Source organism: Myxine glutinosa, chromosome 6 (assembly GCF_964187855.1).
Source record: "Myxine glutinosa chromosome 6, kmMyxGlut1.1, whole genome shotgun sequence".
Taxonomy (NCBI): Eukaryota; Metazoa; Chordata; class Myxini; order Myxiniformes; family Myxinidae; genus Myxine; species Myxine glutinosa.
The window spans coordinates 183,124,681-183,144,353 of record NC_136266.1 but is presented as its reverse complement, the minus strand read 5'-3'; the positions used below and the strand labels follow the sequence as shown (position 1 = coordinate 183,144,353).

The following is a 19,673-nucleotide window of genomic DNA, read 5'->3' as shown; positions in this document are numbered from 1 at the left end:
CCCTTTAAACTATTGCGCTCCCTCGTCATTATCATCCACACTAAACTACCTGCGTCCCCACTACAGGTATCAGTCACTAACTAATCTTAGCGTCACCTAATGTCATCTTCGCTAGATCCCTACACACAATATCCTAACCCACCCGGGCTAGTTTTCACTGCCATCAACCCCATAATCTATAGCGCATTTGCCCCCCTTGTGAGGGATGACAGAGTTGCCATCCCACCACATCGGGCATCTCCCACTACCAATTTTGCACATCAAATTTCAACAAATCAAAAATTTGCCAATCACTACCCATCATCTGCCAATCATTACTGCCAATCCTTTGCCAATCATCAAATTTTGTTTTTCTAATTTTGGGGCCAAAACACTATCCTCATCATTACAGTCTACTTACTAATGCCTCTCGGTGCGCCAATTAACTTCTAAAGCTCGGCTTCGTACAGCCAAGCCATGAATGCGGGTTGTTTGGTGCCAGCGGCTGGATACGTCCCGCATTCGGTGCAGGGAAGGAGGTTTACCCGGGCCGAGGTCCCACGCACCATCTCGGCACGGAGCCATCCCATGGCCCGATCTCGACCTGCCGGAATGCCTCAACAAAAAGTGGTCGCCATGACGACCCTTCCTATCGGGCTGCCAGCTCCGCCTAGTGGAGCACGGACGCGGCCGTTCAAAGCGAGGCCCAGCGTGGATCGTGTACGGCGGTCCTTTCGAACCCGCCGTGGCTCGGATCCCCGCTGGTTCTCACGGCACGCGAAGCCCGGCACGCACCGAGGGCCCGATTCGGCTATAAGTCGCTCTAACCGCTAACCCGGTTACCGTCGATGCCTCACCTGCATGCTTACATGCATACGCTACCCCTTTCTTGCTCATACCTCCAGCTGTTCCCATCCTCCTCGTCGTACCTTCTCTAACACACCCAGGTACACTCATTCCACTCACAGCCTTGGTCACACACCTGACCACCGAACACTTTGGCACACATTCGTTGTTCGCACACCTCACCAACACACCTCTTCGCGCCCCCTCCTCGGTCACCTCCTCTGTGACAATCACAGGTGTGCTTTCACTCGCACACCCAACCACGTGCCTCACTTCCAATTCCAGCGTGCATTCCCACACACGCTCTACCATTCCAGGTGTGCTTCCTTTCTCACCTGTCACAACCAACTCACGCTCCGTGTCACTCTTACTACTCTCACCTCCACTCTTGACAGCGCACTCTTTCCTCATGCACCCGTCCGTTACACACCTTTCTCGCGCACACTCTCCCGTTACACCCTCTGTAACACTCACCACAGGTGTACACTCTTCCTTACTTTTGACAGCGCACTCTTTCCCCATGCACCTGTCCGTCACACATCTTTCTCGCGCACACTCTCCCGTTACATCCCCTGTAACTCTCACCACAGGCGTGCATTCTCCCTTGACATCCTCCGTAACACTCCTCACTACGCGCTTCCATGTGCTCCCTCGCACACGCGCTACGACCGACTCACTCTCGACAGCACCCTCACTCCTTGGCACGCACTTTTTCCTCACACACCCCAGAGTCGGACTTTCTCGCACACCTCCTTTTTCGCACACCAGACCTGTCGCACACTTCACCAACGGCCTCTCACGAACACCCGGGTCCATCTCGACCCCCAAGCTTATTAAATCACCTGGCGCATCATACGCACGACCATATTGGTCACCACTTACACCGGGTCCTCTTTCTCTTCGCTTCTCCTCCATCACCTGCGAATCCCTCATCCGGTTAATGAGCACATCATCACGATCCGAACACAGACTTTGGACCAATTCTTTTACTTCCTCTTTTATCTCTTTCTTATCCCCTCTCCGTCGCTTCTTAATTTCGCTTACCCCTTCTTCCACTTCTTCTAATTTCTGCTTCACCTCTTTTATTTCCCGGTGCGTCTCCTCAAGCTCGTCCTCTAAGGCCACCTTGACCGTTTCTATGTGCGTCCTCACCTGCCGGTCCTTCGTCTCCATTACCTCTGTCACCTCGTCCAACCTCGTTGTCAGTCCCTCACGTACCATCTGACATTGCCTCTGTGTCGCTATCAAGTCATTTTTTATGTCGTTTTGTGTCGCTCTCAACCCTCCTAGTACCGCAGTGTTCCTTTGAACCTGCTCCGTTAGTTCTTTTTGTCCCTCCGTCAGCTGTTCCACTTCCAGCGTCAACTCCTCTATACCACCTTGCAATTTTACAGTCCCCTTTCTCACCTCCTTCTCCATGCGCTCCTTACAGTGCCTCACCTCCTCGCGCACTCCTCCGACCTCCTCACTCACACCTCTTCTGATCTCCTCTCCCATCACCTGCATCTCCTGCCCAGATGCCACCCTCATCTGCTCCATTTCCTCCCTGTGAGCATCCAATTTAGTTTCTACCCCCATTCTGACCCCCTCTATCTGCTGCCCCATTTTTTTAACTTCCCTTTCTGCTTGGTCCCTCATGTCCCTCAATTTGCCTTCCATACTGTTTTCTAACCCCTCTAACCCCTTTTGCATCCCTTCCATTTGATTCTCTTGAGCGGCCATTCTGTTTTCTACCCCCGTTAACCCATTCTTTACCTCTTTTATTTGATTCTCTTGAGCGGCCATTCTGTTTTCTACCCCCGTTAACCCATTTTTCACCTCTTTTATCCCATTGTCTAACGCCTCACCGGTACCCCTCGCTTCGTCCCTCATTACCCCCATTTGGCCCTCCAATCGCTCACCCAATCGCTCCCTATCAGCCCTCATTTGCTCACTATTAGCCCTCATATCGTCCTTCTGCAGGTTGAGGGACGCCTGCATTTGTACCATAAATTGCTCCATGAGGGCCTGCATTTGGGCCATCCCTCCCACTTGTGCAGCGGGTGTGGCCGCCGTAGCCATGTGCGAGGCGCCATTTTGCGCGCCCGCAACTTCGTGCGCGAGGACGCCATTTTGCGAACCTGCCGCCCTCACTGCTTCGCTCTCCTCATGTCCCTCAATTTGGTCCTGGATCGACCCTGCCTCACTCTCCTCTACCGGAACCCAGCCGTCTTGATCCACCATAGCGCGACTTTCAAAATTCGGGTTTTTATTTTAAAACAAAACAAATTTCGGTTACTTGTAATTTTGAGCGCGTTAAGCGCGCTTCGGGTCCGATCTCACTCCTCGACACCAGTTGATACGGATCGCGGATTAGATGTTATTTACCGAGCGGTGGTATTGCCGCGACCTAACAATTCCCCCCGATTCTTCCCCAACTCACCCGATTCCACCCGACGTTGACCAAGTCGCGCTATGCTAAATCAATGATTTGGAAAGGACACAACGACTGGGATCAATGAAACGACACAAGGGGTACAGTTCTCAAGACCTCCGGAGGAGGATATAATTGGTGGTGGAAAAAAGGGGTAGATTACAAGGTAATGAGGTAAAGACACAGAAGAGATAGGCACTTAGACACAATCTTATCTATCCCAGACAGACCACAGACAAACGGAACAAGACTGACTTACACAGGGATTGATGGCAGGGAAGGACAGGCAGTCGATAGCACAAGGTGCACCTTGGCTCAGGGACAGGATACAGCACGGTCCAGTCCAGAGATGCGGGGAGGTGTCACAGCGCTCGGAGGTGGCGTCTTTCTTCTACAAGCTCTGCGCGCATCTGACGTCACCTCCCTCTACCTGCGCATGCTCAGCGGGGAGTGACACGCCCTCGGCTGGTTGACTCCGCCCCAGATGGGACCGGTCCGCCGCTTCTATTGGGTGCAGGGGTTACCGGGCTCCGCCCTTGACGAGGAGCTGACAGCGAGCCCCTACTTGGTAACCCCGTCGAGCACATGTTCAATGGCGGCTCGTTGGAAAGGCCTGGTGTTGCTCCCAACACCCCCTACCAACCAAGCCGGAGTGAGGACGCACACTCCCCGCGCCGCCGCCGCTGTTGTTGTTGTTGTTGTTGTTGTTGTTGTTGTTGTTGCTGAACCGCGAGGAAGAGCTGCGGGGAGGTATTGGGAGGTCCTAAACTTCCTAACGGTGCCATACAATCACATTCTGGTGCAACGAAGAGTCAGAATTAATGGAAACGAGTCCTTAACTGACATAGACTAAGAATAACTAGCAAGATGTCCTATAGTTGTCTACGTGAGATGCGGTGGACCTGGATGCGACATTTAATGGGGGGAAATAGGGGGAGGTCGGGTCTACAGAGTGTTGTTTACAGAAAATGGGACTAGGGAATGGGGGATTGGGGATAGTTGGGAAGCATTGAGGAAATAGGGGAATATTTACAAGCGGATATGGATGGATCCAAATCCCATATCCGCAACAATATATATATATATATATACAGTGAAACCTTGACTTACGAGTTTAATTCGTTCTGTGACCGAGCTCGTAACTCAATTTGCTCGTTTCTCAAATTAAATTTCCCCATTAAAATGCATTGAAATGCTATTAATCCGTTCCAGCCCGCCAAAAACCACACCAATTTTTTTTAAATATACAGTATATATAAAAAATATCTCGCGCTTTATATTTCACCTGTATGCAGCATACAAGTTGGCAGGATGGCCTGGACTGGAGGTACGCACACTTGACTCTAAACTGTCCAGCCTGGGTTTGAATCCCGACCCAGCTATAACCTGTCATGGGTGAATCACAGGCAGGGTGATTCATCAATGTGTGTACCGCTAAACTGGGCGCCCCGTTTGCGTCCCATCAGTTGTTGGATGTTAGGGATCTCACCGTGTTTTCCACAAAGAGAAGGCGAGCTATCGCCGGCACTCTGAACAAGTTGTGGCCTGGCATGCTCTTCTCCTCTGCCGTTATATACGTCCTCCTCGGCATCCTGCGAGCTGCTTCTCCGTCAACCACACAAACAACAACTTCTCCATCTCTTCATGGATAGAGGTCCGGAGCTTTGAAATAATCGTAACGCCCTTGGCTGGCGTTATAGCCTCTCTCGACTCCTTCTGCTTCAAAATCGTACATATCGTAGAAGTACTACGATCGTACTGCCTCGCCAAGTCGACAACACGCACACCTCGCTCATGTTTTTCGACGATTGCGTGTTTTATATCCAAGCACATCATCCTCTTCTTCTTCTCAGTACTGCCCTTGGCACTCAATTTCTTAGGACCCATGGTTAAAACTAAGAAATTTTCCAAAATAACCAAAATGCGAAAACAAAGCAACAGCGATATACGGCAGAGATGCTTGCACGGCAAGATAACCACGTGACCGGAACCCACCTGGTGGCGGGTGGCGTCAGCTCCAAAATAACCAAAATGCGAAAACAAAGCAGCAGCGATATACGGCAGAGATGGTTGCACGGCAAGATAACCACGTGACCGGAACCCACTTGGTGGCGGGTGGCGTCAGCTCCAAAATAACCAAAATGCGAAAACAAAGCAGCAGCGATATACGGCAGAGATGGTTGCACGGCAAGATAACCACGTGACCGGAACCCACTTGGTGGCGGGTGGCGTCAGCTCCAAAATAACCAAAATGCGAAAACAAAGCAGCAGCGATATACGGCAGAGATGCTTGCACGGCAAGATAACCACGTGACCTGAACCCACCTGGTGGCGGGTGGCGTCAGCTCCAAAATAACCAAAATGCGAAAACAAAGCAGCAGCGATATACGGCAGAGATGCTTGCACGGCAAGATAACCACATGACCGGAACCCACTTGGTGGCGGGTGGCGTAAGCTCATAACTCAGATCTCGGCTCGCATCTCAAAGCAATAAACCGCCCGAGCGACAGCTCGTATCTCGGAAAACTCGTAAGTTGGTGCACTCGTAAGTCAAGGTTTCACTGTATATATATATATATATATATATATATATATATATATCTATATTATAATAGCCGTAGATGATTCTGTCTGTCTGTCTGTCTATCTGTTGGGTGTCTGTCCGGGGTGTGGCTTACTCGGTTTGCAGAGTAGCTCCACCCATAGCTCCACCCATTCTGGGAGTGGCTATAAACAAATATCCACCATTTTATTAACTCGCATAGCTTTGAGTCCTGTTTTGTAGGCCCGTGGTGTCTTGCTCTCCCCCAGTTTTATTTCAAATCAAATTCGATAAATCATTTCATTTTTCACAGCCGCTAACATAGTTTTAGACTCGGTTGAAAAAAAACGGGAAGAAAATCCGATGAAAGTTGCCGTTTATAGAACGAAATGAATTCTCAAAGGCCTGTAACTTCAAGGCCATTGAGTCTCTCTCACGCCTTTATCTCCAATCTAACTCACCATATGATTTCATTTTTATCGATGGTTTTACTTTTAGACTCGGTGTCAGCAATAATTGAGAACAATCCACACACGCGGGAAAATGCAGAGATATATTTTTAAAATCGCGTCATGGTGTATCATACACCGCCCAACATGACACCGCCGGCAATGTGTCGATATATATTAAAAATTCGCTTTTGCTTTTCCGTTATGATATATTACTATTTCGTTTGATGATAGTCGTCACAAAAACGTCAACAATGATGCCGACATATATTTCTTCGTTTTTATTTCATTCAACATATTAGCCGGAAGTAAAATATGTTTCAGGAAATTACCGAGAGATATTTCTTCGTTTTTTTTATTAGTTATGTGCGCATACACTTTAAATAGGTTTATTTGAAATCTTTAATTTTCCACAAACATTCCACACACGCGGGAAAATGCAGAGATATATTTTTTAAAATCGCGTCATGGTGTATCATACACCGCCCAACATGACACCGACGGCAATGTGTCGATATCTATTTTAAATTCGATATATCATTTCATTTTTCACAGTCGCTAACATAGTTTTAGACTCGGTTGAAAAAAACGAGAAGAAAATCCGATGAAAGTTGCCGTTTATAGAACGAAATGAATTCTCAAATGCCTGTAACTTCAAGGCCATTGAGTCTCTCTCACGCCTTTATCTCCAATCTAACTCACCATATGATTTCATTTTTATCGATGGTTTTAGAGTCGGTGTCAGCAATAATTGAGAACATTCCACACACGCGGGAAAATGCAGATATATTTTTTAAAATCGCGTCATGGTGTATCATACACCGCCTAACATGACACCGACGGCAACGTGTCGATACATATTAAAAATTCGATATATCATTTCATTTTTCACAGTCGCTAACATAGTTTTCGACTCGGTTGAAAAAAAACGGGAAGGAAATCCAATGAAAGTTGCCGTTTATAGAACGAAATGAATTCTCAAACGCCTGTAACTTCAACTTCAAGGCCATTGAGTCTCTCTCACGCCTTTATCTCCAATCTAACTCACCATATGATTTCATTTTTATCGATGGTTTTGGACTCGGTGTCAGCAATAATTGAGAACATTCCACACACGCGGGAAAATGCAGAGATATATTTTTAAAAATCGCGTCATGGTGTATCATACACCGCCCAACATGACACCGACGGCAACGTGTCGATATATATTAAAAATTCGCTTTTGCTTTTCCGTTAAGATATATTACTTTTTCGTTTGATGACAGTCGTCACAAAAACGTCAACAATGATGCCGACATATATTTCTTCGTTTTTATTTAATTCAACATTATTAGCCGGAAGTAAAATATGTTTCAGGAAATTACCGAGAGATATTTCTTCGTTTTTTAAATTAGTTATGTGCGAATACACTTTAAATAGGTTTATTTGAAATCTTTAATTTCACAATATAATTTACTTGCCATTTATCATTTGATGATTACGAGACAAATTCCTCTTGAGGATCGTGACAATTCATGCGCTGCGTGGAAACTTCTATTTCCAAAATGAATGAGACGATCGATGAACGCAGACTTGAACAGGATGCAGCAAGAAAACGAATGAGACGGGCGAACGAGTCCATCGACGAACGTCAATGCAAACTTGCGGGGTCACCCGTGGGAATCCCACGGGCATGGATGTGTGTGACATTTCGACATATTGAGTTAGATGCTGCACATTAATTTTTACAAAATGGTTACTGGCAAGTCATCAGATCCAGAAATGGTGTAAAAACCACCGTTTAGAGGCCATTTTTCCCCGCAAAGCGGGGTTGGCCTTTTCGGGGACCGTGGTAGTTGTTGTTTTTTTGTCCCCTTTTTGAAGCAATGTTTTACGGCCGGATGCCCTTCCTGACGCCAACCCTTTTTGCCGCCTTCAACGACAAACAGGGAATTACCAGTGAACTGGTACTCAATTAGCCGACCTCGGAAGGATGACAGGCTGAGTCAACCCCCCTGGCATTAATTCGGCGATCGACCGAGATTCGAACCCAGGATCCTAAGCCGGCACCCTAGCCGCTAGCCCAACACCAGAAATGGTGTCATGAACACAATTTATTTACGCACAAGCACAAAAGCAAGACGGGCCGATTTCCGATTCCGACGGGCCGACGGGCGAGACGGGCCGATTTCCGATTCCGACGGGCCGATTTGGAGCAAGAAAAAGAACGAGACGGGAGAAAAAGGAGAGAAACGAGACGGGGAAAGCCGATTGGAGAGGCGAGTGAGGCGCGATTGGAGAGGAGTGTGAGGCGCGATTGGAGAGGAGTGTGAGGCACGATTGGAGAGGAGTGTGAGGCGTGATTGGAGAGGAGTGTGAGGCACGATTGGAGAGGAGTGATTGGAGGGGAGTGTGAGGCACGATTGGAGAGGAGTGTGAGGCACGATTGGAGAGGAGTGTGAGGCGCGATTGGAGAGGAGTGTGAGGCGCGATTGGAGAGGAGTGTGAGGCGCGATTGGAGAGGCGTGTGAAGGATTGCAGAGGAGAGGAGTGTGAGGGATTGGAGAGGTGAGGGATTGGAAAGGAGAGGGATGTGAGGGTTTGGAGAGGAGAGGAGTGCTAGGTGGAGAGAGGAGAGTGTCAGGTGGAGACAGGAGAGTGTCAGGTGGAGACAGGAGAGTGTCAGGTGGAGAGGAGTGAGGGGTCACATATTATGTGAAATAACTAAATTCACACCATTTCTGGATCTGATGACTTGCCAGTAACCATTTTGTAAAAATGAATGTGCAGCATATAACTCAATATGTCGAAATGTCACACACATCCATGCCCGTGGGATTCCCACGGGTGACCCCGCTAGTATATATATATACTGTATAGTGTATATATATGCATTTTTACGGCATAGCCATAGGGCAAAGCCGTCGAGAACAGTGTCTGTATGCTCCCTCAAACGTACACCAATCAGAGCTGAGGATATGGTCACATGCTAGGGCTGATGTGATGTCATTACGGCGGTACGACGGCTGACTCCACACGCTGCCATTTTGATTCCTATGCCGTTCAGGCCGGACATATCGTTGAACCTGTCATGTATCACAATCTGCATGCTCTACCTTCACGTTTTTCATTCAGTGTGAAACACAAACAAACACGTGAAACACATGAAGTAAAACAAGTGAAAATAAGATTCTTTTATGAAACTCTATTGTTATCGTGGCTGTGGTTGTTGTTGTTTGTGGGTTCCTTCTGTGTAGTTTGGTTTTATATTATACTAGCAACGGTACCCGCCCTACGGGCGAGGCTTCGATTGGGAGTATGAAAAAATGAAAAGGCAAAATATCAGAAATTGAAGGCTTTTATTTTTATTTTAAACGATTTATATAAACATCCGTTAAATCATATCACACACAAATCATCAAAATCTAAGCAGTATTTGTAGAATTTCAATAAAAGCCACATCACTGTTCATATCGGTAAATATTATTCCATCGTGTTTGGAAAAACTTTTGAAGGAAATTGGAATTTTGAAGGAGGTGGTAAAGATGTACGAGACTTTAATAATCTTGTTTTGGTTTAAAATGCTTACAGGAAAAGAAGTTTCTGCACAGCACTTTGAATTTTGGTTTTGATAAAATCTGCGTTTTATTTTAATCATTTAAAGTTTAATTCTTCATGGTTCATATATTATAAGCCTGGTGTTGGCTTAGCGGTTAGGGTGCCGGCTTGGGATCCTAGGATCCTGGGTTCGAATCCCGGTCGATCGCTGAATTAACACCAGGGGGGTTGACTCAGCCTGTCATCCTTCGGACGTCGGCAAATTGAGTACCAGTTCACTGGTACTGGTACTCAATTGGGAGTATGAAAGGCAAAACAGGCCATAGGGCAACCTAACTGGTACTGGTACTCAAATTGAGTACCCTGTGTGTCGCAAGAGTCGACCAACAGGGTTGGTGGCAGGAAGGGCATCCGACCGTAAAACATTGCATCAAAAAGGGCACCATGGTGCCCGACAAAGTCCAACCCCTGCTCTGCAGGGGAAAATGGCCTCTAAAGGTGGTTCTAAAGGTGGTTCTAAAGGTGGTTCGTGTTTGGAAAAACTGGAAAAACTGGAAAAATTGGAAAAATTGGAAATTGGAAAAATTGGAAAACCAATATAGCCTATTTTACTCCAGGGGGTCCCAGGATTATCCACCCAAAATTTCGTTGTGATCGGTTCAGCCGTTTTTACGGTACCTGGGAATGGACAGACAGACATTTGTTGAATAATCTTATATATTGACAGAATCAATATATTAATCAGACAGAATCTTATATAATCAATATATAAGATTATATTGCTTTGCAAAACATCACGACTGTATATATAATTTTGTATGCTCATTCCGTGTCCTTCGAAAGGGTTTCCAATGTCATAGAATAATAGATGTTTCCGTTCAAACTGCTGTGTGAATAAACCATAACTTAGCGCTTCTTCTTCTTCTTCAAAATTGCAAAGAGGCTTTTAGAACTGGAAAATTTGTGATTAAACAAACGATTTTTGACGGTGTAGATGTTCCTGCGTTTATCGTGTTTGTCTCTCCGTATGTATGTATGTATGTCTGTATGTATGTATGTATGTATGTATGTATGTATGTCCCTCACATATTTATCCGACATATTGGGTGAATTTTATAGCCGACAATTGCGCTTCTGAAAGGTAGAATGTCATGAATGCCATTTGGTTTTGCCAGTTATGTTTCTTTCAACACCCTTTAGGGAGCATTCATATATTACGTCATATACCTGGTTGGGGAAAATTGTCACATTTGATGATTGGGGGGAGCTGACATTATGACAACAGGGTGATGATATATGATGGGGGGGGGGGGGGGGACTGTATGCCCCCAGGTCATGTATGATTAAAACTTTGATTAAGGGCTCTTCAAACATTGACACATTTCTTATAACTGCCTCCAACCACCCTAATCCTGGTGTTGGCTTCACGGTTAGGGTGGGGGGCTTGGGATCCGAGGGTCCTGAATTTAAGGACAGGTACAGGTGAGGAGTTATCTCCCTCTGTTTGTGGAGGGGAACGTGACGTGCAGCCCCCATTCTGTCTGGCCTTACCCAGTTCCACAGAAGAGAATCTATAGCTATCTCTTTAAGCAAATGTCCCTTATCCTTTGTGGGGACATGAAAAGATTCCTTACATGAAACACAAATACAGTTAGAAATTCTATAGCTATAAAAAGTGGCGACAACCTCAATCAGTTTATTAGACGGTACAGCAACTGAGCGTGCCAAAGTCTGAAGCCTCGGCCTAGTGTCAGGTGTGCTTGTATGATGTATCCTCTTTATGTATTAGACATCATACGGATGTAAATTAACACTCGTTTTACTCTATGTGCGTTGTACATCACGTGCAGCGAATTTCACCTCCCTGCCTCTTTTATTTTATGTTATTTTAAAAAACCGTTTCTGTACACCGCCCTTGAGGCTCGGTTTGCAAGCCACCGTTTACAATTCCAATAGAAGAGACATAATTACTCTTTATGGAAAATGTTTTTCGAGTTTGTTTTATCCTAAAAAAAATAGACCGGAGTGAACACACATTCATGTTAAAAGATTGAACTTTAAAACCTACCCTTATGAAGGGGGACAGACATCTTTTTTTCTTTTTCTTTTTTTTTGTATACTGAATCGAGGCTCGTGAAAGAGCTGACATTTACTTCACAAACAAATCAACCAGACAAACAAAATATATAAAAAGAGGGAGCGGAAGACAAGATGGGGAGAGAAGGGGAAGCACACAAACACTTGAGAGCACACAACATTTGAGAGCAGGGAGATGTGTGGGAGGGAGAGGGTTTGGGGGGAGGAGGCGTGGGAAGGGGGGAGGGGGGGGGGAGGGAGAAGTATAAAACACAAGGACACCAAGGACTTCCAGGACAGAAGTTGGTCTTTCAAAAAAATGGAATTGGGGTGAAATTAGCGGGGGTAGAAAAGTTCAAGGTTTTGGATTTTTTTTTTTTTTTTTTTTTTTTTTTTTTGTATACAATATCGAGGCTCGTGAAAGAGCGAACATTAATCACATGAACACACAGAAAGACAAACCGACACATAAAACATATAACATAGGGAGCGGTAGACAAGATGGGGAGAGAGGGGGAAGGACACAAACACAACATTTGAGAGCAGGGACCGAGAGACATGGAGACATCGAGAGATCTGAGAGAGGGCGAGGGCTTTGGGGGGGGGGGGCGTGGGAAGGGGGCAGTGGGAGAGGTATAAAACATATGGACACTGCCAGGACTTCCAGGAAAGAAGTTGGAATTTCAAACAAGGTGGATCTGGGGTGAATTAGCGGGGGTAGAAAAGATCAAGGTTTTGGATGGGGGAAGATAAGAGATGGTGGTGAACAGCTGTTTTAAAGACCTGGAGGGAGGAGTGGGATTGAAGGGAGTGAGGGAGTTTGTTCCAGAGGCGGGAGAAAAGAGGAATGAAAGAGTGAAGGTGAGCGGAGAGCCGAGATTTCGGCAGTTTAACCATCAGAGGGTTGCTGGCAGATCTTGTGCGACCTGTAGGAATATTTGGGGGACAGAGCACAGAGAGAGCTGGGGGTGCAAGGCCGGAGAGGAGTCGGTAGAAGACAGAAAGACCACCTACCTGCCTGCGGTGAGTGAGTGAAAGGCCCTCGGAGATAGCTTCATCGCGGGAGATTCCAATAATTCTGAAAGCTTTGGTTTCAACAGCGTGAAGCCGAGCTAGGTGTGAGGCAGGAGCACCGGCCCAGAGGGGAGAGCAGTATTCCATTGAGCTGCGGATGAAAGCCTTGTATGTGGTGAGGAGCTCAGGTGTGCCGAGGAAGGACTTCGCACGACGGAGGATGCCCAGTCGGCGACTGGCTTTGGAGGCCAGCTTGGAAATGTGGTTTTCCCAAGAAAGATCATGGCAGATAGTGAGACCCAAAATCTTGAGCGACAGAACTTCTTGGAGAGGATTGTTGAGAAAGTAGATGGGAGGGTTGTCCAGTCGATCTTTTCGGAGAGACATAGTAAGAGTGTGAGATTTGTCAGGATTGAAAGACATGTTCCACTTGTTTGACCAGTCTGTGATTTTGTCCAGGTCTTCAGAGAGATGGGGGAAGATAAGAGATGGTGGTGAACAGCCGTTTTAAAGACCTGGAGGGTGGAGTGGGATTGAAGAGAGTGAGGGAGTTTGTTCCAGAGGCGGGAGTAAAGAGGAATGAAAGAGTGAAGGTGAGCAGAAAGTCTTGATTTCGGCAGTTTAACCATAAGAGGGTTGCAGGCAGATCTTGTGCGACCTGTAGGAATATTTGCGGGACAGAGCCCAGAGAGAGCTGGGGGGGCAAGGCAGGAGAGGAGTCGGTAGAAGACGGAAAGACCACCAACCTGCCTGCGGTGAGTGAGTGAGAGGCCCTTGGAGTTAGCTTCATCGCGGGAGATTCCAATGATTCTGAATGCTTTGGTTTCAACAGCGTGAAGACGAGCTAGGTGTGAGGCAGGAGCACCAGCCCAGAGGGGAGAGCAGTATTCCATTGAGCATCTGTACAAACACGCAAACTGACATTGTGTTTCATATGGTTTTATTAATTTATTTATTTATTTATTTATTTTGTATACAAGATCGAGGCTCATGTAAGAGCTAACATCAATCAGGAAAAAAAAAACGGACACACAAAACATACAATAAAGGGAGGGGGGACAAGATAGGGAGAGAGAGGGAAGCACACAAGTACAACAGCAAAGAACAGGGACATCGGGAGATCTGTGGGAGGGAGAGGGCTTGGGGGGAGGAGGCACGGGAAGGGGCGGGGGGGGGGGGGGGGAGGTGGGAGAGGTATAAAATACATGGACACTGCTCGGACTTCCAGGAAAGAAGTTGGAATTTCAAAAAAGTGGATCTGGGGTAAATTAACGGGGGTATAAAAGATCAAGGTTTTGGATGGGGGAAGATAGGAGATGGTGCTGAACAGCTGTTTTAAAGACCTGGAGGGAGGAGTGGGATTGAAAAGAGTGAGTTGACATTGATTTTGACAGTGGTTGATTTTGTTGTGACAAAAGAGTTAAATGGGCAGATGATCCTTCCTTTCTAACCAACAGGGCCCTCGCCAGAGGAGAATTCGGAAACATCCCCAAGGCGTCATTCTGAATAGGAAGCCCATGAGGAACTCCGGGAGGCTTCAGGAGCAATCCGATGGTGCAAGATCGAGATCGGTGAATGTGGTCGTCGGTTGGGGTGGTGCGTTTAACGTACCTCACACTCACAGCACCTGTCGTCGGGTCGATTTCTACATCGACTTTGATGAGCTTGGTTGGGGGAAGTGGATCGTGTACCCACGGCGGTACAATGCATTCCGATGTGAAGGGTCATGCCCCTCTCCGGTGAATGAACTTTACCTGCCCACGAACCACGCGTACATGCAGGTACGCCCCTTACTAAGTGCAACATATCTCAGGGACCAATGGATTTGCAGTCACCTTTTTGCGGATTGTCGAATACTAGCAACGGTACCCGCCCTAATTTGGAAAAACTGGAAAATTGGAAAAATTGGAAAATTGGGAAATTGGAAAATTGGGAAAACAATCTCGCCTATTTTACTCCAGGGGTCCCAGGATTACCCACCCAAAATTTCGTTGCGATCGGTTCAGCCGTTTTTGCGGTACCTGGGAACAGACGGACAGACAGACGGACAGACATTTGGTGAATTATAGTAATATGATCACATATCCTGATATTAATACCAATCACGTTGAAGTTGATCATGAACGATTATGATTGCACAATAACACAGTTGATCATAGTTTCAGTGGGATGTAAACTATTGTGGGAGTGATTGGTCAGATGTAGATTTTACTGAGGGCTGATTGGTGGGATGCATGTTCGGGGTGGTGGTGGTGATTGAGTTGTGGGACGTCGGTTGTAGTCGATCAATGGTATCCATATTATGGTGATGGTGGTGGTGATTAATCCTGCTCGTTTTATCTCATCTTCTGAACAGAGTCTCGTTCACTTCCACCATCCACAACGTGTCCCTTCGCCATGCTGTGCACCCACACACCTGAGTTCCCTCAGTATGCTGTACCAGGAGAGTGGGCACGTGGTTTTGCGTCACCACAAAGAACTCATTGTGGAACAATGCGGCTGCTTGTGACAGCACATACAATAACCAGTGAGAGTATATGAGCTTAGGGTTAGGTTTAGGACTCGTTTTTAATCACATCATGAAAAAACTACATTTCATGTACAAATGAAAAAATTTAGAGAGAAAAAAATAATAATTAAAAAAAGAAAGCATTCCTCAGCATGTGGATGTACTCATACATGTTGCTGTTAGCATCCCATGACAAAAGTGAAGATGGCATTTCATGAGAATTGGAAATGGAAGTTAAAGTACAGCACACTGTACATCTACACCCCGATCACAATACCCTCTCTTCCAAGCAAGACCAATTTATTACATAAAATGATAATTTTTCATCCTCTCACATCCACCTCCACACCTGCTCTTCAACACAATGTACTAACCTATTTCCCTTTCTATGGAGTCCAATCACACCTGGGTACTTTCAATCATCTCTAACCACAACCAGATCACCAAGGAGAACCGCACTCAGTAGGGCGCACACCTTCACCAGGTCGAACAGTTTACGGTTTGTATCTCTACTGATACACCAGATCTGGATTCGACATGAACCAAAATCGAATCGCTTGTTATTGTCACTGAATCAACTCGTCCACCACGTTTTGTCATAAGTCATCCACAACCTTTTGGAATACCGTGCTACATATCGTTTTTGTCCCTATCACTTAAATTTTTTTTATTGTATCCGGATTTGTATTCGGATCTTCACCAAAATCGAATCGATTTGTCCTTGTTACAAACCCAACCTGTCCACCAAGTTTCGTCAAAATCCGTCCACAACTTTATGAGATATCTTGCGATATACTACCGGTCAAAAGTTTTAGAACACCTCAATTTTCCCAGTTTTTATTGAAATTTAAGCAATTCAAGTCCAGTGAATAACCTGAAATGATACAAAGGTAAGCAGTAAGACAGACAGACCATTATAACCCTTAAAAGTGTAGGTCTTTCCTTCAAATAAATTGCAAAGAAAGCCAAGGTGTCAGTGAATACAGTTTCCTACACCATCAAAAGGCACTTGGAAACTGGAGGAAACTCTGACAGGAAGAAGTCTGGCAGACCCAAAGCCACAACAAAATCAGAAGGCAAGTTTCTGAGAGTCAACAGCTTGCGTGATAGGCGGCTCACAGGACAACAGCTTCAAGCACAGCTTAACACTGGTCGAAGTAAGCAAGTCTCAGTTTCAACTGTGAAGAGAAGACTTCGAGCTGCGGGTTTGACAGGTCGATTGGCAGTAAGAAGGCCATTGCTAAGATGGCAAAATAAGAAAAAGAGGCTTGCCTGGGCCAGGAAGCACCGCCAGTGGACTACTGAAGACTGGAAGAAGGTCTTATGGAGCAATGAATCAAAATTTGAAATCTTTGGTTCATCACGCACGGTTTTTGTACGTCGTCGAGTAGGCGAAAGGATGGATCCTCAGTGTGTGACACCAACTGTCAAACATGGAGGAGGAAGCGTGATGGTCTGGGCTCTTTTGCTGGATCCAGAGTCGCCGACTTGCACAGAGTGACTGGCACCCTGAACCAAAAGGGCTGCCACAGCATTTTGCAGCGCCATGCAATACCCTCTGGTATACGCCGAGTTGGTCAGGGGTTCATCCTACAGCAAGATAATGACCCTAAACACACCTCCAGGCTATGTCAAAACTACCTTCGAGGAAAAGAACAAGACGGTAGGCTTCAAATCATGGAATGGCCAGCACAGTCTCCAGACTTAAACCCCATCGAGCTGGTTTGGGATGAACTGGACAGAAGGGTGAAAGCAAAGCAACCTACAAGTGCAACACATTTGTGGGAACTTCTGCAACAGTGTTGGGAAGAACTTCCCGAACAATATTTGATTTCCATTGAAGAAAGAATGCCACGAGTGTGTTCGGCGGTTATACCTGCAAAAGGTGGCTACTTTGCCGAGTCAAAAATTTAAATTAAATTTTGTTAAACAAAATGATTCTATGATTTCTTTTTTATCCCCAATTGTTTATTTGTTCTATGCTTAATTTCAGAGTACATTGAGACATTAAATTGCGTAAATTTCAATAAAAACTGGAAAAATTGAGGCGTTCTAAAACTTTTGACCGGTAGTGTATAGCAAGATATCGTTCTTTGCCCAATCTCTCAATGGTGAAAAATCACTTAAATAATTCTCAGATCTAGATCCGTATCCGGGTCTTCACCAAAATCGAATCATTTAGTCTGCGTCACGTACCCATCCTCTCCACCAAATTTCGGCCGAATCCGTCCATAACTTTGAGATATCTTGTTCACAGACGGACAAGCAAACAAACAGGAAAGATGTTGTGCATCCATCCCCACCCTCCCCCCAAAAAAACGTTGCCATGGAGACATCAAATTGTTCATTTCATTAGGATTAAATTTGATGATCTCAATTGTCGCTCGGGTCAATCAGATGAAAATTGATGATTTTAGAAGTTTGACCTTGAGTTGACCTTTGACCTCTTGACCTCAAAAATCGTTGTTTTCCAAATTCAGTGATTCAATATGCAAATGCTGTTCAATTTTCAAGTCATTCGGATAAAAAAAAAAGGCATTTTAGAAATTTGACCTCCAGATGACCTTTGACCTCAAAATCAATAGGCCTCAGTTGAGACTACTTCTACAACTTCATAAAGTTTCATGATTATCGGTTTGGAATTGTGACGTGTATACGAGTGACAGACAGACAGGGGTGAAAACAACCTCCATATACCTTCGGTGGTGGAGGTAATAATTACAGACAAGAAAAAACAGCAGGGGGAAGAAAAAGGCAAAGGTGTTCACACACTCAACCTGTACCAATGGGGAAAAAGGTAATTGTTCATCAAATCTTTGTGACAACTCTGCATTCCCATGGTTAGGCCCTAAACCTGAGTGCGTTGTGACTCTCAAATCTTCCACATTGCTCAACATAGCACGTCCACATGTGCAGGTCTGGCTGCAGACCCCTGCACATGCTCTGGTGAGGTGATGCGTCCACATGTGCTACTCCAGGTATGCATGACACTGGCGAGGTGTGGGTGGAGAGACCGCTTTATAGAGGGGTGCCAAGGTGGTTGACCAGAAAAAGGAAAACGCAGGAGACGCAGAGAGACCCAGCAGACAGAGGGAGATGCCAGACATGCCGGACAAGATACTGCAAAGCAATAAGGGGCCTCCTGCAAAGCGTCATTGGCATCTCTGCCAACCTGCGAGACCAGCCTGTGTCACACCTCCAGATGCTTCACAAGGAAGATCACACACACCTGCACCACACAATTCCATCATTCTTCCCCTCGTTCTGTCTTGGCCCGAATAAGAACTTTTAATCAAGTACAGCCGTGAAATCCGTGACCGTCTCAGTCAGATCAATGAAGCTGATCGAGTTTCTATCATTTCTATTAATGTTCTGTTCATGTTATATTACTGTCCCCACCCCCATTATTTATTATTAAACCTGGTGATTTTAAACTGAGTCACACGATTGTTGTTCAGCATAATCAAATTCCTCTTCGAACCACGAGGTTACATTAATTAGGCCCCAAGCCGGTCACGTGTGGAATGCCGCCATCTTGGGAGTTCATCTCGTGGTCTCGCGTCATCCATTAGGGTGACAGAGTCATGACAATTTGGTTGTCAGGAGTGGGATTTGGACTCAGTCACTTTCCAAATGATGTATGAATGATGATGAGGCCTTTTCGCACATGCACTGTGTGTGTGTTTTCAGCGACTCACTTCTGCTGTTGCTGAGGTGAAATCTGGAAGTGAAATAGGCTTTTTAACATAATTTTTGGCATTTACATGAAAAAGGGGAAGAAGAACCACCTTTAGAGGCCATTTTTCCCCGGAGCAGGCGTTTGCCTTTTTAGGCACCGTGGTCCCCTTTTTAGGCACCGTGGTCCCCTTTTTGAAGCAATGTTTTACGGCCGGATGCCATTCCTGCCACGAACCCTGTTAGTCGCCTCCTGCGACACAGGGAATTACCAGTGAACTCGTACTCACTTTGCCGACCTCGGAAGGATGACAGGCTGAGTCAACCCCCCTGGCTTTAATTCAGCGATTGACCAGGATTCGAACCCAGGATCCTCGGATCCCAAGCCGGCACCCTAACCGCTAAGCCAACACCAGGCACCTTAAATGAAAGAGTGGCAATTTCAAAATTCCTGCCGTTCTATTCCTGAATGCAAATCGGACTCACAGAAATATAGGAAATACGACAAAGATCACCCCAATGTCTCAAGTGCCAGAGCAAGATGGATCCAAGCGAGGAGGCCCGTCAGGCCCACACCATCCAGCCAGCTAATCATCCAAGAGCAGAGTTAGGTGGAATTTACGAGGACCAAGC

At 46.0% G+C, this 19,673-nt stretch overlaps 1 protein-coding gene across 2 annotated transcripts in view; it reads left to right on the top strand.

The window, feature by feature from the left end:
• Window positions 1-19,191, top strand: part of LOC137429315 (nodal homolog 4-A-like) — a 50,894-nt gene extending 31,703 nt beyond the window's left edge. Inside the window, exons 4-5 of one of the 2 annotated variants that reach the window (XM_068119270.2) lie at window positions 14,314-14,637; window positions 15,213-19,191. In XM_068119270.2, coding sequence (XP_067975371.2) covers window positions 14,314-14,637; window positions 15,213-15,365 — 477 coding nt within the window. In that variant the 3' untranslated portion in view covers window positions 15,366-19,191. Of the gene's footprint in view, window positions 1-14,313 lie in introns of both variants that reach the window. The other variant, XM_078780931.1, reaches the window with a different exon arrangement.
• Window positions 19,192-19,673: the final 482 nt, after the last annotated feature.